We start from the raw sequence: 25,459 nt of genomic DNA on the forward strand, positions 1-25,459 counted from the left end.
GGACGTCATTGGTTTCGGCGTTAACGTAAATGGCGTCCAGCACCATTCACGGACGACTTACGCAAACGACGTGAAATTTCAAATTTCGACGCGGGAACGACAGCCATAGTTAACATTGGCTAGACCACCTAGAGGGCAGCTTTAGTTTTACGCCGCGTATCTCTACAGAAACGACGTAAATTTACAGCGACGGCAAAGCGCGCGTTCCTGAATCGGCGTAACTAGTCATTTGCATATTCTACGGCCGACCGCAATGGAATCGCCACCTAGCGCCGGCCTAGAATTGCAGCCTAAGATCCGACGGTGTAAAGTCAATTACACCTGTCGGATCTTTGTGAGATCTATGCGTAACCTGATTCTATGAATCAGGCGCATAGTTACGACGGACGGATCTCAGAGATACGACGGCGTATCAGGAGATACGCCGTCGTATCTCTTTTGTGAATCTGGCCCCTTGTTTTCAATGACAGTCATTGACATACATGCATTGTCATTCCTCTACAAATGTGATGTGATAAAAAAAAGGGTCTTGTGCGAGTTTACAGCGTTGCGTTGCAAATTTAGTCTCCATAGGCATCAATGTAAATCGTTCTGGAATCGCATTGATGGTTCACATATGTGCAAATTCTACCACACTACTCTCCACAAAAAAACATGAAATACACAGGAAGTTAACACCTTTTTTTGGGGGCGATTAGGAGGGCTGAACTGTGGTCATCGGGAGTAAAAAGTATCCTGGCACCACTGGGAGTAAACAATGCATTTTTGTTATTGGGGGAGAAATAGTGCCCTCTTGCTGGTGTCAGTGGGAGGAATAGTGTCCCATCATTGGTGTCAGTGGGAGGAATAGTGTCCCATCATTGGTGTCAGTGGAAGGAATAGTGCCCCTTCACTGGTGTCAGTGGATTAATAGATGCCCCATTGTTGGTGTCAGTTTGAGGAATAGTGCCCCATCATTAGTGTAAGTGGGATTAGTAGTACCCAATCATTGGTGTCAGAGGAAGGAATAGTGCACCATCATTGGTGTCAGTGGGATAATAGTGCCCATTGTTGATGTCAGTTTGAGGAACAGAACCCCATCACTGGTGTCAATGGGAGGAATAGTCCCCTATCGTTGGGGTTAGTGGGATTAATAGTGCCCCATCACTGGCGTCAATGGAAGAAATAATTCCCCATCATTGGTATCAGAGGGAAGAATAGTATATTGTATCATTGAAAGGAAAAGTTCCCCAAGGGCCGCATAAAAGCACGCAAAGGGCCGCATTCGGCCCCAGGGCCACAGTTTGGAGACCCCTGGGCTAGAACATCAATTGCAGAATGTCCAACTCCTGAAATTTGAGGTAAAATCGCAGTAACATCACAGTAAAATCGCACCTTACACAGGACAAAAAGCGGAAAAACAAATTTGCAGCGCAGCAGTGTGAACTGAGCCTAATAAAGAATAAGAAACCAATTCACTACAAGTTTACATAAAACTTTCCAGCTACCAGGCTATCCCCGGCCTCCCAATTTTTGTATTTTTGAATGTTTTATACACTGTGTTCCTAAAGTAAAATGATCCAGGGAGTCAAAACGAAAGGATTTGAAGGCACTTGATAAAACTACAAAGGATTTACTTGCAGCTGTGATTTATAGATTATGACATACTAAAAAGGCAGAAAGTGGATCAGACAGTCAGGCTGGGGCAAGTCCATGGAAAAGTTGGATAGAATTTTTTTGACCCTGTTGTAGCCTTTAAAAGAGATGAGACAACTGCATGTTCATGTGCAGGGATGATCAGATTCTGTTTTTAGAGCAAATTCAATACCATAAGATGTATTTAAATATGAAGATGATTGATTTTGAACATTAGTAAAACAAATGTTGGTATTTTTGTAATTTCAGTCAAGTAGAAATTCCATTATAAAAAGCGTAATTCAGGGCACATTGAGGTCAATGACAAATCAAATAGCTGTTGCCAACATGATTAAAGAGTTGTCCTTAACTGTAAAAAGGCATAGATAAATGCTATATAAGGAATAACTAGCAAAATGTGCCTTATTTTAATTAACTGTAGAAAGTGGAATTTGTTTTCTCATACAAAAACATCCAGATTTTTAAGGTAGCCCATAATGACCAACAATCATTTATCTTAGGCATGCATTTTGGTTGGTCAGTTTGTTTGTGGAATAACCCAGATACATAGTCAGTCAAGTTCAAAAAGACAGTCCATCAAATTCAACTAATAGAATTGAATTTAAAATTCATTGTTTTTTTTTTTTTTTCTAAAACTGAACTTCAGGTAAGCAGTTAAATGCACAAACATTTATTTCAATTGCTTCATTTTTCAAAAGATTTGTATTGGGGTTCATCTAGTCTTGTTATCCAGGCACCATTAGCAGATCTCTGACCCCCCCCCCCTGCAGACTGCACCTCTTAACCACTTGACCACTGGAAGGTTTACTATCTTCATGATCAGGTCAATTTTTGCTATTCAGCACTGTGCTATTTTAACTGGCAATTACTTGGTCATGCAACGTTGTACGCAAATTACATTTATATCATTTTTTTTTTCATACAAATAAAGCTTTCTTTTGGTGGTATTTGATCACCACCCTATTTTATTTATTTTTCATTATATAAATAAAAAAAAATACTGAAAATTAAAAAAAACAAAAAAAAACAATATTTTCTGTTATAGAACATATCCAATAAATTCTGATTTCTCTATAAATTTAGGCCAAGATGTATTCTGCTACACGTTGCAAGTACAACAGGGGCTGATCCTGCTAACACTGGCTTTTTGGGGACACTATACTATTAAGGACACTAGTATAGTTCTGATCATGATCAAGATACTGATCCATACAGACACTATACTAGTAATGGCAGTGAAGTGACTTCTAGTGTGACTGTGATAGTGTGGTGGACAATTTGGCACTGACACTGGCTGTGAGGGACACTAACTGTCTAACTGACATCACTAGTGACAGTGATATGTGATAATACTATACACTGACACTGTACGAATGGCACTGGCTGAGTGACAGGACTCATCAGGAGGACAATCAAGGGTTTAACTGTGTGCCTAACAAGTCTATGCAAGTGTATGTGTGCTGCTTTTACTTACAGATCTGAATGACAGGAAAAAAATCCAGCCAGAGTCTGTGTTTAGAAATACAGAGATCTATGCTTTGATTGGCCACAGCCAATCAGCAGATATACAGACAAAATGATTGTCTGTAACCTGCTGAAAAACTCATGCTGTGCTTTTTTTTATATTCCTTTTTGTGCATAATTTCGCCTTATTAATTTTGTACTTTTGGTTTTGTTGGTACAATATTGTTATGTGGATCACAAGACTGTATTATGGGAATGATTTAAATTAAAGTGCGGCACAGATTGATAATAATACTAAGTTAGCAGGGGCACTCAAATGCGCAGGCAGAAAACCAGAAAGTTAGCCACGATGTATGGTTATGTCATTTAACCTGCTACTGCCATCCATTCACAGTAAATATACTGTGAGCAGGCAGTAAGTGGTTAAACAATACAATCTAGTCCAACTGTCTTAGCCTATGTTTGAACAAAGAAAATATAGCAACTTACTGATGATGTCAAAGCATTTTTTTTTCAATTTCCTACAAGCTTGTCAATTGCAAGCTAAGTAGCCCAGATTGGTTTAGAGCAGAGGTCCTCAAACTTTTTAAACAGGGGGCCAGTTCATGGTCCCTCAGACTGTTGGGGTTACAGATTCTAACACCACTGCAGTGCTTCGTTGACTCTCTCCTAGCCCACTTACAATTGACGAATTATATAACACCAGACCCTCCACCTGTGAATGCACTCATTTATGAGGTTAGGCTGCAAGCACCTCCTATTTTCCCTAAGGGCAACAGTACGCATAAGATTATATCAAAAATGGTACTGCGCTTACTAAGTGCCCTCTATTGTGCTAACTTTCCAACCTTAAAGTGCATTATATCAAAGTGCAGTCAATACCATACCACAAAATCAATAGATTCATAAATAAAGTGTAGTTGAATAAAGTGCAACAAACGGCTATAAGTTCAAATAAATTGCAGTAAAATTAAAGTGCTAAAATATCCATCTACTATATTCCTCTCCAAAATGATCCATCAAAAAACATTCCTAGATTCTATAATCCACTGTAAGTTCATCCAGTAACATTAGGTACTCTTGTGCTGACTCTCTTCCAGTGTTTTATTCACCAAACACAAAAGTGCTCATGTTCACCTCTACCCTTCGCCCCCTAGTGGGTGCCACTTGCTAGTTATTGTATATAACACGATCAATATGCGCTTGTATACTATCTATTCCATTGGCTTCCTTCTTCTATCCTCCAAAGGTCCACTTCTTCCAGGCAGCTGAATCCTTGTCGAGAGTATGCTGTCACTGCATGTAAATGGCCTGCTAATGCCCTAATTTTCAAAATGTAGTCATTTGATGAGTGGTGTCCTTCTTCATTCTCTCCGGTGTCAGTAATGATTGGTTCAAAGTGCTGTGATACTATACAAGCACACATACAGTAAAGCGTTGCATCAAATCTGGTGAGTGACGCCCACTAGGGGCGAAGAGTGGAGGTGAACATGACCACTTTTGTGTTTGGTTGCTAAAACAATGAAAGATCACACTTTGAGTCAGCACAAGAGCACCTTATGTTACTGGATGAACTTACAGTGGATCGTAATTGAATCTAATTGAATTGAATCTAGGAATGGTTTTTGATGGATCATTCTGGAGAAGAATGTAGTGGATGGACATTTTAGCACTTTAGTTTTACTTCACTTTAATTTTAACTTAAAGCTGTTTGTTGCACTTTATCCAACTACACTTTCATTGATTAATCTACTGTTTTTTGTGGTATGGCATTGACTGCACTTTGATGTAATGCACTTAAAGGTTGGTAAGTTAGCACAATAGAGGGTATTTACTAAGCACCATTTTTGATATACGTTTGTACAATTGAGGAATGATGACACCTAGTTAATCTGACACTTATGAAGGAAAAAAATGGTTTTCCAACCCAGAGGTTGTCTGGGGAAATTTTAAAATCTATGGGAACCATGGCTCTCAATTCTAGGCCCAGTACCAATGGTATGTATCTCAGAGATTGCTGCAGTGCCCTGGTACATGTAAGTACTGACACTGAGACTAGTATTAATTAGAATGGGATGGATTTGGGAGTGCTTTAGACTTTATAAAGTTGATTCAGTATTTTTTGAGAAATGGGTCTGTTTATTATGATGTTTGCTGTTAGAAAAAGCCCTTTAATACAGTATATATCCTAGGTGTTATACTCTGCACCAGTGATGATGTCTCCTATTACATTCTTATCCTATTTAAAAATGTAATTTATATGATGGGATTTATGAATGATTGGTATTTGGATGTTGATTGATTGTTGTTTTTCTTACGGTAATGTAAAATATAAAACCATAAAACAAATTATCTAATAAAACACAAGTATATATATTAAAAACAAACAAAAAACTCACTCACAAAAGTGCTTATTCCAGAACTTAAAACCACATGGCCTGCAGACACTTTAGACTGCAGTATGACTGCACTTCTGGTTTCCGTGCGTGCAGCCGTTTCCAGTGTTTAACCGCTTTAGCCCCGGAACCATTATGCAGCTAAAGGACCACTTTTTGCGATTCAGCACTGCAACATTTTAACTGACAATTGCGTGGCTGTGCGACGTGGCTCGGAAACAAAATTGGCGTCCTTTTTTCCCCACAAATAAAGCTTTATTTAGGTGGTGTTTGATCACCTCTGCAGTTTTTATCGTAGCAGGTATGTAGTAGAGGCACCTGAAAATAAAGTAGATGTAGCTGCCAAAATAGAGGTAACTGCTTGAAAATATTGGGTCTTAGCTTTGAGATAAAGACATTTTTAATTTTCTCACCAGAAAGTTAAATTTCTGGTGAGCAACACCAGAACCGTTTTACAACTGTTTTACACACTCTGTTACTGTGTAAAACGTGAGAGTTAACACTAGAGCAAGGGTCTCCAAACTGCGGCCCGAGGGCCAGATGTGGCACTTTGCTAGCCTTTATCCGGCCCTTGGGGCACTATTCCTCCCACTGACACCAACAATGGGGCACTATGTTTTCCACTAATACCAATGATGGGATACTATTCTTCTTACTAATACCAATAATGGGCCACTACTCCTCCTACTGACCACCAACCCTGAGGCCATATTTATTCTTACTGATGCTGGGCTCGGCACATTTTCTACCCCTGCTGGCCACAATCCAGCCCTTCTAAAGTCTGAAGGATAGTAGACTGGCCCTTTGTTTGAAAAGTTTGGAGACCCCTGCACTAGAGCCTATGCAATGTATTTGTAGCTATATTGTCAGATTTCTGTGTAATATACTGTATACTATTGGAATATAAAATAACTCATCCCTTTGAAACTCTATATACTGAAATAACTGCATGTATGTTCTTATTTGTTAAAGGCATATATTTATGAAACACGATCTAGTACATATTTGGAAAGACTGAAGGAGCATACAGAATCTGTCATCAACGTAGCTTTCAGTCCATCTACGGCACAGGTAGGGTTGTTACTAAAACCTATTTAGAAATAAAGTGCAGTTAATAAAAATGTTGTTAGTACTGGACCAGTTTCATTTGTTGGACCTCATATGATCTCCTCAAACAAAGACAAAAGAGAAAACTCAGACGTGTTTGCCTCTTCTACAGTAATTTCCTGCAGCTGACATAAATGAATCGAAACTAGTGTTTTTCTTGAGTTGAACTAACAACCTCTTTCAACAAGGTTTTATTTTAGGGTGAAAGCTGACATAAGTTTAGATATCTGAGTAACTCTAGAAATTATTGAATATTGGCTGAAAGATTAGCTGAACGGCAAAATTTTACGTTATTGAATCGTTAACTACTGGTAACAAAAAGTAAGACTTATAAAATACCATCATCTTTTTTCATAGTGGACAAAGTAAGGTAAAAAAAATAAAAAAAATAAGGACAGCTACAGATGGTGAAAAAAAAAAACATCCCCCATATGATTTGAGTGGATTAGATTCAAAATTGTAATTGTTGAATATTTTTCACTCCACAAATTACATATTCACCAAAATTAGGTAATATGTTTTTTTTTGGTGGGTGGGGGTGTTGGTTCCATTTGAACCTACGAAATGTTACTTGAAAATTGAGAATAAATATGGTAAAAATTGCAGTGGAAGTGTGAATTGTCTCTTAATGTTACATTCCTTTTTTCTGTTTTGCTGTTCTTACTAGGAACACTTCATTCAGGACCAGGCTGCTTCCAACAGCCTAGGGTGTTACAGAAAATACCAGGGTCATATAATGAAATTTTTTTTTTAAAAAATCCATCTTTTATATAATTTTTCAGATAGAATTCTAAGAAGAAGATAATTACCAGTTTTACAGCAACTCATCCCTTGAATTCTTTGAGCGGTCTATTTTTATGAATAAAGTGACTTAATTGGTATTTGTTAAATCCCTACAAAATTAGATCCATTGAACTTGGCCCAGAAAAATTCTAAACCTTTAAAATGTAAAAATGTACACTTATTTGTTTTTGACCAAACAATATGAATGTTTCAGGATTAAGATACATACTAAAGCATATTTTATTAAAATTATTAGCTACAGTATTAGCTTTAAAAAATATTATGCAATACAGAGGTAAATGTGCCACTTGTTACATGTCTTTCTGCTCATACCATAAATGACATGGAGTATTTTATTAATTTAGATTGAAATTGTTACAGTGCGTTAAACTGACACACACGAAAACGGTAGAAGTGGGATATAAAAGAGTTAATCCTGTTGTGCATATTCTTTACTTGCTTATTTGGGTTTTGAAATAGAGAAGCTCTGTAAGAGCAGCTAAGGTTACTGCAGTTCATGTGGAATTATTCTGGCAGACAGTATAGCTTAATTAATATTTCCATTTATTTTTGAAGTGCTTGTAACTTGGTATTATCATACTCTTAAAGTGACCGTCTCACTACAGGGTCGCTTCTATAGACAAGGCAGTATGTAATACAAGAGGCAATGTACTTATAAAAAAAAAAACAGGAGAATGTGGAATATTGTTTAGGAGTGTTAATTAGCCTTTTAATAATGCAGCAGGTTGAAATTTAGCCACCACGGGCTTTTTGCCTGTTTACAATTTTGATAGCTTAAAGTATTTTTAAAGGCAAAACATTTTTTTTTTTTTTACCTTAAAGCATTCCCTGCATTCATTCAAGTGATTGTAAAGGAAGCAAGTTTTTTGATCTTAAGGCATTTTATGCCTTAAGATAAAAACCTTTTGTATGCAAAACCCCCCTTCAGCTTCCCTAATACTTACCTGAGCTCAGCGATGTTGCAGGAGAGACTCGGCTGCATGGGATTCTCCTCCTCACTGGCTGAGGCAGCAGTGGAGGGCCATTGGCTGCCGCTGCTGTCAATCAAAGTCAGCGAGCCAATGAGGAGAAAGAGGGGGTGGACCTAGCCGAGGCTCCATGTCTAAATGGACTCATGGAGCTACGGCTCGGCACGGGTGCTTCCATTGCAAGCTGCTTGCTGTGGGGGCACACGACAGGAGGGAAGCCGAGAAGAGGAGAATCCAGGCTGCATTATGCAAAACCACTGCACAGAGCAGGTAAGTATACCATGTTTGTTATTTTTAAGAAATCACTTTATAAATGCTTACCTGAGTCCTCACTCCATCCAGCTCTTTGCCCCTTTGCAGCAGCTTTTTTCTCACTCACTGCTCTCACAGGACAAAGAGGTGGCAGCAGAAGCCATTAGCTTCTGCCGCTGTCATTAAAATCCAGTAAACAGAAAGTAGAGGGTGGAGTTGAGCCGTACTGTGTGTGTGTCTCGAATTATGCTGGGTATAGTCCTGGATTTAGTTTATGTTGCACCCAAACTGTAACATTTTGTAAGGTAAAATGCTTCAGAGGGAAATAAAGACAGATGGAAGGGAAATAGAGTATTGTCTTATGGCTCTAAAGGCTGGCCAGGGAAAGAGTGGGAGGATCTTCTAGTTCCCATTCCATCCCTTCATATTTTTGCTGACCCTTGGCTTCAACACGTTGAAAGATTGTGCTTGAGATAGTTAACAGATCAGAAAAGTTGGAGAAAATTAAGAAGGTATTATCTGCATGTTCGTTCTGGGTCAACATGTGAAAGTATTGAAGCAGAAGAATCAGCTTGAAAGCCAAGCAAAAGTATTTTCTGGAGAGCTCAGCCATGGTAGTCTGTTTTTCTTCTATAGCAACTTTCCTTTAAATGGCGACCGGGGGGGGGGGGAGGGGTTTAGAAAATATGTGCTTTATATTTTCAAATTTTTGTTGCAAAAGAAGGTGGGTTTGTACTTAATAATCTTTTGATTTTTAAATAGCAGTACACATATACACTGAGACATAAAGAATTAAGTGAAGCATAATTAATTCAGTTCACTAATTTAATTACAACTTGAAATGGAGCATAAGTTGAATAAAAACAGTTTGGCAACAAAATGCCATTTCCACTTGTAGAAAAAAAAAGCATATTATAAACTATTGTTTATAATTAGGATTAAAAACACATTGTTAGATCACAATAGGATATATTTCCTTTCACTTGAAAGAATTTTTAGGACAAATTAACATTTTATTAATTTACATAATGAATTTCATCATGGAAAAGCAAGGTATCTTTACGGCACCAAGGTAAAGTTCAAATTCCAGCCTTTAAACTAGTTGTAAAGAAAAACATTTTTTCATCTTAATGCAATCTATGCATTAAGGTGAAAAAACATCGGATGCTGCCGACCCCCACCCCCCCCCCCCCCCGAGCCCCCGTTATACTTACCTAACCCCTCAAAAGTCCTGCGTGGTCCCGAGATCCTCTTCGCCGATCAGCCTGGCCGCTGATTGGCTAGAGCGGATGGATTGAGAGCAGTGAAGCCATCTTGACCACTAAAAATGTAAACATGTTATTTTATTTGTTTTGTTTGTGTGGGAAAAATGTTTCTCAAATTATGACATGACAAGGAAGGCCAGGTCTTTAACCACTTCCATACCGCGCCATAGGGAAATGACGGCGGCAGGAACCCCTCGCCGATCCGTGTGGACGTCATATGACGTCCTGTGTTCCCCGCGATCTAGGGCGCGTGCGCACGGCAGCGCTCGTGACCCGGCACGGGTGCCCGGTGGCCGCGATTGCCGCCGGGTGCCCGGGATTGCCGGTAATCATGGCAGGAATGTGGATCTGTGTGTGTAAACACACAGACCCACCTCCTGTCAGCGGTGAGGAGACCAATGTGTGTTCCCAGTACAGAGAAACACACATCGGTCTCCTCCCCTTGAGAGTCCCCTCCCCCTACAGTTGGAACACACCTTAGGGAACATATTAACCCCTTCAACGCCCCCTAGTGGTTAACCTCTTCCCTGCCAGTCACATTTACACAGTAATCAATGCATATTTATAGCATTAATCGCTGTATAAATGTGAATGGTCCCAAAAACGTGTCAAAAGTGTCCGATGTGTTCGCTGCAATGTCATGGTCACAGTAAAAAATAAAAATGCCATAAATCTATCACCTATTTTACGCAAACCAATCAATATACGATTATTGCGATTTTTTTTTTACCAAAAATATGTAGAAGAATACGTATTGGCCTAAACTGAGGAAAAAAAACATTTTTTTTTAATTGTAATATTTATTAAATAAAAAAGTAAAAAATATTGTGTTTTTTTTTTTTTAATTGTCGCTCTTCTTTTGTTTATAGCACAAAAAATAAAAACCGCAGAGATGATCAAATACCACCAAACGAAATCTCTATTTGTGGGGGGAAAAAAACATAGAGATTTAGTTTGGGTACAGTGTTGCATGACCACACAATTGTCATTCAAAGTGCAACAGCGCTGAAAACTAAAAATTGGTCTGGGCAGGAAGGGGGTGAAAATGCCCTGTATGGAAGGGGTTAAAAATGTTTATATATTCAGACATTTTTCTTACACTATGACATGAGAAGAAAGGTCCTATCTTAAAAAAAAATAGTCTTAGGCCGTGTACACACGGGCAAACATGTACGATGAAACCGGTCCGCCGGACCGTTTTCACCGTACATGTCTGCCCGGGGCTTTCTGTACGATGGCTGTACTAACCATCGTACAGAAAGCCGCGCGTAAACAATACGCGGGCGTGTCCGCGGTGTCGCCGCGTCGATGACGCGGCGACGTGGGCGGGCCTGCCAGTTAAATGCTTCCACGCATGCGTCAAAGTCATTCGATGCATGCGAGGGATGGCGGGCGCTCGGACATGTACGGTAGGTCTGTACAGACGACCGAACATGTCCGAGCGGGCAGGATTCCAGCGGACTGTTTTAAAACAAGTCCAGGAATATTTGCCCGCTGGGAAAAGGCCCGGCGGGCAAATGTTTGCTGGAATCCTGCACGCTCGGGCCTACACACGACCGAACATGTCTGCTGAAACTGGCCCGCGGACCAGTTTCAGCAGACATGTTTGGTCGTGTGTATGGGGCCTAACAGTCTAAAAGTTTTCTTGAACATTTGTTATGAATGTTTTTATTTTTGTAATTGCTGACATTTAAAAAATAGAAATAACATAACTGCTGGGACACATTTATAAATCAGTGAAGGTGACATTCACTAACTATTCTTTGATGGTGAGTCCTTGACTCTGTGGCCTTGTTCACATTGGGTGTACTACAGCAAACAACTCCGTGTGAACAAAGCCTATATGAAGCAAATTCAGCAGGAAGATTTTTATTGAATGTCACATTTACTGCTTTGTAAATATGTACCACTTTCTAGGGGTTTCTTCCCTTTCCTATATATGTAAATAGAAAAAGTGATATACAATACACTATACTGCTTCTCATATACATAGGGACACCATATAAGTATACTTTATTTGCTTGGTGGAAACAGGGTAGGACCCTAGACCCAAATAAGCATTTGCTGGCTGTTAATGGCTGAAAACTGCCATGTGTGTTTTATGGCACTGTACTGTATTTGCAGTGACTTAGATGTGACAGGATCCCAGAAACTATACCAAAATGACTCTGTTTGGAATGATAGACCCCCATGGTTTTTGTTAAGATGTGTAACCTGACTATGACTCTCTTTTTTCTTTTTAATTTATTGGCAACAAGAAGAATAAAATGCAGAGTGTAACCTCTGCAAACACAAACATAGTGATTGCATGGTCAAAACTGCAATTATATATTTTGCCCTGGTGCCATTTGTAAATATGTGTGGGGTATGATGAAAATATTTTACCTGAATAACTTTATCCTTAAAATAATTTACTGAGATTATTTGGTAGTTAGGTATTTCATGCCATGCGTCTTCCGTAAAAACAGGTATACAGTGAATCCGGAAAGTATTCATGGCTCTTTACTTTTTCCACATTTTGTTATGTTACAACCTTATTCCAAAATTTATTAAATTCAATATTTTCCTCAAAATTCTACAAACAATTCCGCTATAATAACATCATAAGAAAAATAAAAAATCGCGCCAATCTATTAAATGACACTCAAAACTTTGTGTGGACACAAATATTGTAGTGAATAAATGTCCAAAAGAAAAATAATGTCCCTGGAACAGACGAGATATAACACACTGGCCTGTGTAGGAGACACTAAAATCCTTAGTGAAATAAACATAGTAGTGTGATATATTTAAAGTCCAAATAACTTTGAAGTTTCTTGGGACAAACAACACCCGGTGCACAAATGGTTAAGTGAGCCGCCACCACATGGACTGGGGCTTACCAGAACACATATAAATAACAGTGTTATTTAAAGATTGCAGCAGGATATCCAAGGAGCGGTGACGTCACTGCACGGCGTGCAGTGACGTCACCGCGTTCGTACGAAGAGGAAGGGCTCCTATCTATGCCGGCCGGCAAACTGCTTTTTATATGCCTATATTCATTTACTTGATGTAAGTAGGTTTTTATTCTTTTAATAAATATATTTTTGGACGTATTACGCTATGTGCCGCTTTCTCTCTGCATGACATGCCACTGGTTTCCTGCTACGGTCCAAGAGTTTTGTCAGTATCGAGTTTACCATATCCCTCCGTGGAGTTACTATTAAAGGATACACGCTGTACATCTATTGATCCTGTGTTGTGACCATACTCCTTGGATATCCTGCTGCAATCTTTAAATAACGCTGTTATTTATATGTGTTCTGGTAAGCCCCAGTCCATGTGGTGGCGGCTCACTTAACCATTTGTGCACCGGGTGTTGTTTGTCCCAAGAAACTTCAAAGTTATTTGGACTTTAAATATATCACACTACTATGTTTATTTCACTAAGGATTTGAGTGTCTCCTACACAGGCCAGTGTGTTATATCTCGTCTGTTCCAGGGACATTATTTTTCTTTTGGACATTTATTCACTACAATATTTGTGTCCACACAAAGTTTTGAGTGTCATTTAATAGATTGGCACGATTTTTTATTTTTCTTATATTGTTTGTGTTATGACACGTTATTGCAGCCTTTTTCCATATTCACTTATTTAATCACGTTGTTTTGGTTAGCGCAATTTTTTCTTTTTTCTATAATAACATCATGAAAGAAGTTTGTTTGAAATCTTTGCAAATTTATTCAAAAGAAAAAAAAATCACATGCACATAAGTATTCACGGTCTTTGCTCATACTTTTGTTGAAACACCTTTGGCACCAATTACAGCCTCACGTCTTTTTGAGTATGATGCTAAAATCTTGGCACACCTATTTTTAGGCAATTTATCCCATTCTTCTTCGCAAGACCTCTCAGGCTCCATCTGGTTGGATGGGGAGTGTCGGTGCACAGCCATTTTCAGATCTCTCCAGAGATGTTCAATCAGATTCAGGCCTAGGCTCTGGCTGGACCACTCAAGGAAATTCACTGAGTTCTTCTGTAGCCACTCCTTTGTTATCTATGCTGTGTGCTTAGGGCCCTTGTGTCATTGGAAGATGAACCTTTTCCCCAGTCTGAGGTCTAGAGTGCTCTGGAAGCAGGTTTTGTCAATGTCTCTGTACATTGCTGCATTCATCTTACCTGCGATCCTGACTAGTCCCCCAGTTACTGCCACTGAAAAACATCTCCACAGAAGGATGCTGCAACCACCACCATGCTTCACTGTAGGGATGCTATTGGCCAGGTGTTGAGTGGTGCCTGGTTTCCTCCAGACATGACGCTTGCCATTCAGTCCAAAGAGTTCAATCTTTGTTTCATCAGACCAGACAATTTAGTTTCTCATGGTCTGAGAGTTCTTTGGATGCCTTTTGACAAACTCCAGGCAGACGGTCATGTGCCTTTTACTGAGGGGTGGCTTCCGTCTGGCCACTTTACCATACAGGGCTGATTGGTCGAGTGCTGCAGTGATGGTTTGTTCTTCTGGAAGGTTTACCTCTCTCCAAAGAGAAACGCTGGAGCTCTGTCAGAGTGACCTTCGGGTTCTGGTCACCTTCCTGACTAAGTCCCTTCTCCTCCGATTGCTCAGTTTGGCTGGGCGGCCTGCTCTAGGAAGAGTCCTGTGGGGTTCCAAACTTCTTCCATTTACCAATGATCTAGGCCACTTTGCTCATTGGGACCTTCAATGCTGCAGACATTTTTCTGTACCCTTCACCAGATCTGTCCCTCGATACAATTCTATCTCGGAGGTCTACAGACAATTCCTTGGACTTCATGGCTTGGTTGGTGCTGTGACATGCACTGTTAAATGTGGGATCTTATATAGACAGGTGTGTGCCTTTCCAAATCATGTCAAATTAACTGAATTTACCACAGGTGGACTCCAATCAAGTTATAGAAACATCTCAAGGATGATCAGTAGAAACAGGATGCATCTGAGCTCAGTTTTGAGTGTCATGGCAAAGGCTGTGAATACTTATGTACATGTGATGTGTTTTTTATTTTTAATTTTCAAAGAATTCAAACAAACTTCTTTCACATTGTCATTATGGAGTATTGTTTGTAGTATTTTGAGGAAAATAATCAATTTAATCCATTTTGGAATAAGGCTGTAACCTAACAAAATGTGGAAAAGTGAAGCGCTGTGAATACTTTCTGGATGCACTGTATACCTAAAACATTGAGGATTTAGTTCATATGAGTCTCTTGGTTTTAAAGTGGAGTTATGCAATATGTTGAGATTATCTTGCAGCGCCATTGGAGAATAAACAACTTTCCCAAATTAGTATTTGACAAAATTACATTATTCAGGTCAAATTGTGCTGCTACCGCCTATCTTATTTACAGATATCTAAAATATGCTGAATGAAGCATACCGTAGTCCTGTTGAAGGTCTGGAAAGGATTTGAATGTGCTATAAAGTAAATTCTCTTGTCAAATGACTTTTAGCACTATATATCCTCTGCTCAACCAGTTTTTATCTTATACCCCTCTTCAAAAATCCTTTTCTTTAGATCAGGGTTCTCCAACCTATGGCCCTCCAGTTGTTTAGGAACTACAATTTTGATCATGTCTAGTCATGTCTTTGAATGTCAGAGTTTTACAATGCCTCATAGGATGTGAAGTTCCGCAACAGATCCCTACTTTAGATCATCTGCTTCTTTTCTCAAAATCCTCCAAATGTGTATTGTTTCTGTGGTCTCTAAAGTATTGCTCCACTGGCATGCTTTTTACCAAGAATTCAGGTTGGAAACTTTCCTTATGTAGCAGGCTGTTTATGGGCATTGGTTTCCTAAAAAAAATTGTTATGCAAGAACCACCATTTCCTAGCTCAGTGGTCGGGTCCAGAAATGTAACCATTCTAACATCACATGCACTGGTGACCACCAGTGGTATTAAAGGTGTTTTTTCCAAGAATTATATAAATCCCATTACTTCTGTTTCTGCCCCTGTTCAGAGGATGAACACATCATCAATGTCCCTGTACCAAGTGAGAATCTTGGACAGTTACACCAACAAGGTGTCATACCCAAACAGTTGATGTCCCTGTTAACGCAAGTACAAATTAGCATATGCTGGTGCACATGTCATGCCTATTGCTGTTAAAAGTACCTGACTATAATATTTGCAATCAAAAATAAAAGTATTATCTCTTTTTTTTTTTAATCAGATATTTTCTTAATTGTTATTTTACAATCAAAATTGGACAAAACGATACACACATACACCCCAAGTACATGATGGTAGTCCTAATATATAAATATATTATATCATGTATTATTCTCTAATAGAAGTCTTAACAATCCAATTACACATTTTCTCGTTTTTTCTTTCAGTCTAATATACAATTTTTTTTTATAACCTCAATTACTATGATGGGGAATAGAGTAATATGTTATCTCTACTATATGTCACATGTGGCTAATAATGTTCCCAGAGGGAATAGTATGTTATCCAATAAAGCCAAAAGATGTATGGTGCCCCTCACATATGAAGGCAAAGCCACCACAAACAGGTGTAACATCTTATCAATGTACTCACTATTTTTTTCTTTCAATTTCACCTGGACTAAAACCTGTCTGAGCAACAGACCAGTCGTGATTTTAAGTTACAGGCTGTAGTAGGTGGAGGATCTGTAAGTAATGAAATCTCTCAGAGTCCAGTGTATAATGCGATTTTCTAAGTTAAAAGGATTGGATGGCCATGTGGTTAGAAGAGCAAACAGTTGTAAATATATTTAGTCGCCACCAAAAATTTGGTGGAGTTTCCAGTTTCGGAGCAAAGAGGGGACAGTTAAAGAGAGGCAGCAATGGGAGGTGCGGAGAGAGCAGCCCGGCAGAATATTTGATAGAATCCCAAACCGCCAATGTATGGTCCGTAACAATCACAAAAATCAATTTCTTTTTTCATTTTGTGTTTCCTGCTTAAAAATATTGGGGCACCCAGGGGAAACTCATAATTGATTTATGCACCTATGGAATCTATAGCTTACCAGCATCCTGGGATTCTTTTTTTTTTTGTATGGATCAGCCCCTTTGTGGTGAATACAATCTTATGCCGCGTACACACCATCACTTTATGTGATGAAAAAAAATGACGTTTTTAAAAACGTCACTTTAATTGACCGTGTGTGGGGGAAAACGTCGTTTTATGTCTTCTAAAAAACGACCAAAAAAAATGTAAGCATGCTTCAATTTTATGTGTCGTTTTTCAAAACGTCAACTTTTACTTCACAGAAATTGACCGTGTGTAGTAAAAAACGTCGTTTAAAACGACGTTTTTTTCACCCGCGCATGCCCAGAAGCTACTTATGAAGCAAGCTTCAATGGAAAAAGTGGTGATAAACTAACTCGCTTTGCTAGAACATTGTGAGAAAAACGATGGTGTGTAGGCAACTTCGTCTTTGAAAATTGAAGTTTCAAAAACGTAATTTTTACTTCACAGAAAATGTCGTTTTTTTTTCCTCACATAAAGTGATGGTGTGTACGGGGCAAAAACAGTTCAAACCATCACTCCTGGTCCCTTCTCCTAGTTCTGGTATGTTGGTGTACCACTTCTTGTATTTGAATGTTGTAAACACATTCTCACATAATCTTGCCTCCCTTGTTACCTCCCTTTTCAGATGGTTTATTAGCATATCCAGCTGCATCTCTATCTCCCACAGTGCTTGACATTTAGTGAGGGTGAGGTTTTTATTCTGAAAATTATAAAAGTCTAGTCTTCTCAAATCAAGTTTTACAACACTGACTAAACACTGGATTCTAGCCACAGTGGAAGGAGGAGCAAAGATTTGGATCTCATTATTAAGTATACAGTATTCCTCCATATCTATAATATGACATACTCTTCCCTATTTTCTCCATTTCCCCATATACACTTTATTTGGCTACACGATTTGTACCAAATCTTCTTCCATGTTCCACACGTTCTTCTTCCCACAGCTTGTTCAGATCCCTCAGGGCCCTATACTTACATGTGAATAACTATGACCTATTTTTCAAACTCACTCCCAAGGGGTTAGTCTGCTTCTTAAAATGCAACACTTTCAAAATTATTTTCTTTATGCTATATTGAAATATTTATTGTAGACTTCCAGTCCAATGGAAGTTTGTAGGCTGCCAACATTTTTTTTTTTTTTTGTATAGCTGCTGAATTGTAATACCCGATGGCTATTATAGATGTAAGGTACACTTACAATTTTGCAAAATGAAAAAAAATTGTTATTTAATTGTTTCTTAATTTTCACACCAGCTTTATCGCCAACTATGAACATATCTTTTACTTACAAATGTCTACCAGCTAGAGATACATTTTTTTTCTGAATTTAGCAGACTAGACTTTCGCCTGTGCTTGGTGTCTTGAATACCCCCTAACTATGCCTTCATTTTTGGCAGTAATTATTTTCCACAAGCTAAGCAATTCTTTGTATTGATATGGAAAAGTCTGTTTAGATTTGTCTGTAATGAACTTTGGCTTTGATTGTTCTAAAAATCAATCTTAGCTTTACTTCAACTTTGGCTTTGCATACTTTCCAGGATCGCACATGGTGAAGACATTTGCTTTGCCAACATCAGAAGTATTTCATCATGCTTAATTAATTTCCAAATCTAACTCTGAATGGACTTAGGAACAGCCATTAACTTGTTTTCTTTTTTTTTTTTTTTTTTTTAAGTGGTATTTGTGCGTGTACTCGAGAGAGGAGCCGGACTGCAGGAGTTGGGAGTAGGCAGGCCTCCCCAGAGGCAATCTGCCACCTTTCCTCCATGCCCCGGTGGCAATGGCGGGTGTGTGAGGGGGTCCTCCCACACAGCCCGCCCTACCTGCTCCGCTTTGAAGCCCAACGGGGCAGAGGGACTCCCTATAAGGGAGTGAGAGGATTAGCCCGCTCAACCAGACCCATTAGTCCTTCGCCTCTCTTTAGAGACCGCGTGGTCAAAGTGCGTGTGTTAACCCAATTTAGAGTGCGTGTGTAGGTGTGGTGGTTTTTGTGGGAGGGGGGTAGGCGTACTAAGCACAGGCTTACCTTGCATAGCACACCCACCGGGAGCCGGGCTGAGACCACCAAACTCAATTCACATGAAGCCGAGACCGGGATCCGAACCTCTAGCTGCAGAGGTGAATGGCTTGTCAGCGCAGTGCCAATCGCGTTGAGCCACCGCAGCTCCCTCATTTTCATATTTTTCATAATTTAATTTATTTATAAGTTTTTTTTTATGTTACCAGTTTATCATTATTCAATGAACAATAAGAGTAACTTTAAAAAAAAAAAAAAAAAAAAAAAAAAAAAAATTGTTGTATGATCAACCAATTTATTATAATATATTAGTCTTCATTAAAATAAGCTTGTGCCCAGATTATGCACACTAATGCATTTATATCTTTAAAAAATCTCTGTGCCTATATGCATTGTGGAGAAATACATTTTGCAGCACAGGCACTGAAATTATAGTTATTTTCCTATCAAAGCAGATCTTGACAGCCTACCATTTTTTTTTAATGTAAACAGCTAGCCGGCTGACTAAAACCTACGTTAGAGTCTTTGTTGTGAATACATAGCTTCACATTAACAGCTAGAGAGGTGAGTGATGACTTGTTTTAAAGCCCTTTAATGAAGAACATTTCGATTGTGTTTGCTTTGGTGCACTTTAGTGGCCAGTGTATCATATAACCAGACAAAACACACATGGAAAAGTATGTATTCATTGGCTCTGCACCCTCTTTTATTGATCTGCAGTGTCCACTGCGATCAAAGTGCAGTGCTCATGCACACGCTAGAGGGCATGCATGAGCATTTAAAAATAAAACAAGACATTTAAAAATGTTGCCTCACTTTTAGGAGGGAGTCATCCATTCTAATACAGTGGGCAACAAGAGGTTGAAGTGAATTTCTACCCTCCCCATCTATTGTCTGTTATTCCACTCCTACCCCACTCAACAACTGGATATTTTTTTTTTGTGGGGGGGGGGGATTGGGGTACTGTACAGCAGATGCCCTGTTTTTTGCAGCCAGACTCCTGATGAAGCTCCACAGCACATATGTGTCACCAGAGAGTAAGCTGCAAGGTTCTGGATGAAAAAGCTGCCCCCCTGATGGCATCAGAGAAGCAGATAACAGCGTGGGACCTGTATTGAGCAGCGATCCCTACAGAACACTACTGGATCTCTGATGCATAACTCAGCGAAAGGAAGAAAATAATTAAGGGGGGAGGTCTTCTTTAACCACTTACCAACTGCTTGGCGTATATATACTGCGGCAAGGCGGCTCTATTGTGTAAAATCACATATCTATACGTGATCTTGTCAATAGCAACTGGGGGGGCATGCGTTCCGCCAGAGCCGCGATCGCGCGCTGATTGGCCAGAGGGGGAGTAGACAGCTGTGCTGTCAGGCATGGACACTGATCTAGTGTTCCTGTTAATCAGGAACATGGATCAGAGTGTCCATGCAGTGAGCCCATCCCCCCAATCAGTTAGAAACACATTGAAGGAACACAGTTAATTAACCCTTTGATCGCCTCTGATGTTAATCCCTTCCCTGCCAGTGTAATTTATACAGCGTCAATGTATATTTTTAGCACTGATCACTGTAATAATGTCACTGGTTCCCAAAAAAGTGTCAGCTAGGTGTCCGATCTGTCCGCTGCAATGTCGCAATCTCGCAAAAAAAGTAAAAAAAAAATGATAAAAATGCCATAACAGTATCCCGATTTGTATACGCTGTAACTTTTGCGCAAACCAATCATTATACGCTTATTGGTATTTATTTTACCACAAATATGTAGCAGAATACATATTGGCCTAAATTGATGAAGGAATTCTATTAAACATTTTTTTTATTGGATATGTATTATAGAAGAAAGTAAAAAATATTGTTGTTTGTTTTTTTCAACATTTTCCTAATTTTTTTGTTTATAGCTCAAAAAATAAAGACCCAGGGGTGATCAAATACCACTAAAAGAAACTCTATTTGTGGGAAAAAAAGAACATCAATTTTATTTGGGTACAGCATTGCACAACCACGCAATTGTCAGTTAAAGTAACTCAGTGCCGTATCGAAAAAAAATGGCCTGGTCAGGAAGGGGGTAAATTCTTCCGTGGCTGAAGTGGCCAGGTCATTAACCTGTTGCCGTACACCCGCCGGCAGACTGTGGCAGAATGGCTCCCCTACACGGATCACTGTAGCTGTACAGCGGACGCTTTAAGGCAGTGGTCTCAAAGTACCGGCCCGCGGGCCATTTGCGGCCCGCGGACCGGTTTTAAATGGCCCGCGGGTGCCGCGGAAGTGTAGATCGAGGTGCATGAAGAGTAGCGCAGGAAGCGTCTGTCATAAGTTCACTTGTCTCTCATGTCACACTGCTACTCCCCGGCGTCCCCTCCTCTCTTCTCGTCCATCCCCATTTGCTTTTGACATCATCTGAGATGGACGAGAAGAGAGGGGGGGTATAGCAGTGTGACATGAGAGACAAGTGAACTTATGACAGACGCTTCCTGCGCTACTCTGCCTTTGAACAAAACAAGTAAATGCTGACCTGTGCCCTGGTGTGCTCTCATGTGCCCCGATTGTGCCCTAATGTGCTCTCATGTGCCCTGATGTGCTTTCATGTGCCCTGATGTGCCCTCATGTGCCCTGATGTGCTCTCATGTGCCCTGATGTGCCCCATGTACCCTCATGTGCCCCAATGCGCCCTCATGTGCCCCATGTACCCTGATGTGCTGCGCTCTGTACATCAGGGTACCATGTACCCTGATGTGCCATGTGCCCTGTCCTGATGTGCTGTGCCCCATGTGCCCTGATGTGCTGGGCTCTGTACATCAGGGTACCCTGTACCCTGAATGTGCCATGTGCCCTGTCCTGACGTGCTGTGCCCCATGTACCCTGATGTGCTGGGCTCTGTACATCAGGGTACCCTGTACCCTGATGTGCCATGTGCCCTGTCCTGATGTGCTGTGCCCCATGTGCCCTGATGTGCTCTCATGTTCCCTGATTGTGCCCCATGTGGCCTGATTGTGCCCTGGTGTGCTTGTATGTGCCCCATGTGCCCTGATATGCCCCATGTGCTCTAAATTGTGCCCTGATGTGGCCCATGTACCCTGATGTTCCATGGGGCACATGAGAGCACATCAGGGCACAATCAGGGAACATGGGGCACACCAGGGAACATGGGGCACATGAGAGCACATCAGGGCACATGGGGCACAGCACATCAGGACAGGGCACATGGCACATCAGGGTACAGGACATGGCACATCAGGGCACAGCGCATCAGAACAGGGCACATGGCACATCAGGGTACAGGGCACATGGAACATCAGGGTACAGGGCACATGAAACAGCACATCAGGGTACAAAGCCCAGCACATCAGGGCACATGGCACATCAGGGTACAGGGCACATGAAACAGCACATCAGGGTACAAAGCTCAGCACATCAGGGTACATGGGGTACCCTGATGTGCTGGGCTTTGTACCCTGATGTGCTGTTTCATGTGCCCTGTACCCTGATGTGCCATGTGCCCTGTCCTGATGTGCTGTGCCCTGATGTGCTCTCATGTGCCCCATGTTCCCTGGTGTGCCCCATGTTCCCTGATTGTGCCCTGATGTGCTCTCATGTGCCCTGGTGTGCTCGTATGTGCCCCATGTGCCCTGGTGTGCTCGTATGTGCCCCATGTGCCCTGATATGCCCCATGTGCCCTGATGTGCTGTGATTGTGCCCCATGTACCCTGATGTGGCCCATGTACCCTGATGTGCCATGTGCCCCATGTACCCTGATGTGCTGGGCTTTGTACCCTGATGTGCTGTTTCATGTGCCCTGTACCCTGATGTGCCCTGTCCTGATGTGCTGTGCCCTGATGTGCCATGTCCTGCACTGTGCCATGTGCCCTGTCCTGATATGCCCTGCTCTGATGTGCCGTGCACCCTGATGTGGCCTGTTGTGCTGTACCCCTATGTGCTGTGCTCTGATGTGCCCCATGTACCCTGATGTGCTGGGCTTTGTACCCTGATTTGCTGGGCTTTGTACCCTGATGTGCTGGGCTTTGTACCCTGATGTGCTGGGCTTTGTACCCTGATGTGCTGGGCTTTGTACCCTGATGTGCTGGGCTTTGTATCCTGATGTGCTGTGCCCTGTGCCCTGATGTGCTGTACCCTAATGGTGAGTGATCAGTGTGTAGTGTAGTGGTCAGGGTTAATAATGCGTTTGCTGACACCAGTACTGTTTTTGAAGTTTGAAAGTTTGCATGCGGCCCCCCATGGGATATGGAAACTTGTCTTGTGGCCCTCAGGTAATTTGAGTTTGAGACCCCTGCTTTAAGGGGTATAGGGGGCGTGCTCGGGCCGCCGCATCACTGAGGAGCCGATGCGCGTGCACGGTGGCCGTGATGTCTGCCAGGCACCCGCGAACGCTCCTGACAGAGCCAGAATGGGGATGTGTGTATGTAAGCACACACACAACACTGTTCTTGCAGGGGAGAGTAGACAGATTGGCCCAGATTCTCGTATCTGGGCGTAAAACTGCGGCGGCGTAACATATGTCATTTACGTTACGCCGCCGCAAGTTTTACAGGCAAGTGCTTTATTTACAAAGAACTTGCCTGTAAAGTTGCGGCGGCGTAGCGTAAATCCCCCGGCGCAAGCCCGCCTAATTCAAATGAGCCGGGTAGGGGGCGTGGATCATTTAAATTAGGCTCGTTCCCGAGCCGAACGTACTGCGCATGCGCCGTCCCAAAAATTTCCCGACGTGCATTGCGCTAAATGACGTCGCAAGGACGTCATTGGTTTCGACGTGAACGTAAATGGTGTCCAGCCTCATTCACGGACGACTTACGCAAACGACATACATTTTTCAATTTCGACTCGGGAGCGACGGCCATACTTAACATTGGTTGCCCCTCATATAGCAGGGGCAACTTTACGCGTCGCAAATCTAACGTAAACGTCGTAACTTCGCTGTGTCGACCGCTCATACATTTGAGAATTCGCGTATTTTGCTAATTTGCATACACGACGGGGAAAACGACGGAGGCCACACCTAGCGGCGAAAAAAAAAATTGCATTTAAGATCCGACAGCGTAAGAGCCTTACGCCTGTCGGATCTAATGGTTATCTATGCGTAACTGATTCTAAGAATCAGTCGCATAGATACGACGGACAGATTAGGACTTACGACGGCGTACATGGCGTTGCGCCGTCGTAAGCCCTTTGAGAATCTGGGCCATTGTGTGTTCCTAGTATATAGGAACAACGATCGTTTTCCTCCACCAGGCAGTCCCATCTTCTCTACAATTAGAACACACTGAGGGAACACATTTAACTCCTTGATGGCCCCCTAGTGTTAACATCTTCCTCGCCATTGACATTTATACAGTTATCAGTGTTTTGTATTTTTAGCTCTGAACGCTGTATAAATATCAGTGGTCCCAAAAAAGTGTCAAAAGTGTCCGATCTGTCTGCCGCAAAGTCTCAGTCCCAATAAAAATCACAGATCGCCGCCATTACTAGTAAAAAAAAAATGATAAAAATGCCATAAATCTATCCCCTATTTTGTTGATGGTATAGCTTTTGCGCAAATACGCTTATTGCGATTTTTTTTTTACCAAAAATATTTAGAAGAATATTAATTGGCCTAAACTGAGGAAGAAATTATTTAAATTTTTTTTTAATTTTGCGATATTTATTATAGCAAAAAGTAAAAAATATTGTGTTTTTTTCAAAATTGTTGGTCTTTTAGCGCAAAAAATAAAAAACACAGAGGTGATCAAATACCACCAAAAGAAAGCTCTATTTATGGGAAAAAGGACATAAATTTTGTTTGGGTACAATGTCACACGACTATATAAAAAGTGAAAAATTGCGCATACCAAAATAAACAAACAATGTGAAGCAGCAGCAAACTCAAAATGTTATACAACATAAAAACGGATGATTATAGAAGGGAGTTGCGCTAAAAAATTCATATATAGGTGACCATGTAGAAAGAGAAAAATAAACGAGTTATACTAAAGACACCTCATAATATTGACCAAAAGGTCGACTGAATACAAAGTCCCAATATGAGTGCACATGCAGATTGAAACAAATGTGTATTAATCCAAAAAATGAGTTCAATTCTGTGAATAATGCTGAATCCAATTCTTGTAAGTGATGCTGGATCAGTATCTGGGTAAAACTAGTCTATCTGACCCTTACCAGAAATAAGGATCCCAAGGATCAGAATGAGCCATCCATAATAGGAACAATGAATCCAATCACAGTTGATGTGGAAGCTCCAACTTCAGAGAACTCGACCCAGTAAAAAGAAAAAACAAAAAAACAATAGTGCAAAAAACCTTTTGGTGAAGACACTCTGACTAACACCCAGTGGTTAATATTGACAAACACTGTGAATGGAAGATGGAGTCCCACCACCAGAAAGAACACACTGACCCTTACCGCAATAAGGCGATCCTCTAGGGATCAGTGATGCATATAATAAGTTATGGTGGTCAGCAGAGGGAGGTTCTCAGATGGTCTTTTCAATCCGGAGAATCAGGTAGCCAGATCATATAAAGAAAT

General features: G+C 40.8%; 1 protein-coding gene across 1 annotated transcript in view; it reads left to right on the forward strand.

Annotated features, from left to right (window-relative positions):
* The window catches only part of WDR27 (WD repeat domain 27), a 453,976-nt gene that overhangs the window by 319,690 nt on the left and 108,827 nt on the right, over window positions 1–25,459 (forward strand). Inside the window, exon 26 of the mRNA XM_040350915.1 lies at window positions 6,468–6,566. Coding sequence (XP_040206849.1) covers window positions 6,468–6,566 — 99 coding nt within the window. The remainder of the gene's footprint in view (window positions 1–6,467; window positions 6,567–25,459) is intronic.

Source organism: Rana temporaria, chromosome 4 (genome assembly GCF_905171775.1).
Source record: "Rana temporaria chromosome 4, aRanTem1.1, whole genome shotgun sequence".
Taxonomy (NCBI): Eukaryota; Metazoa; Chordata; class Amphibia; order Anura; family Ranidae; genus Rana; species Rana temporaria.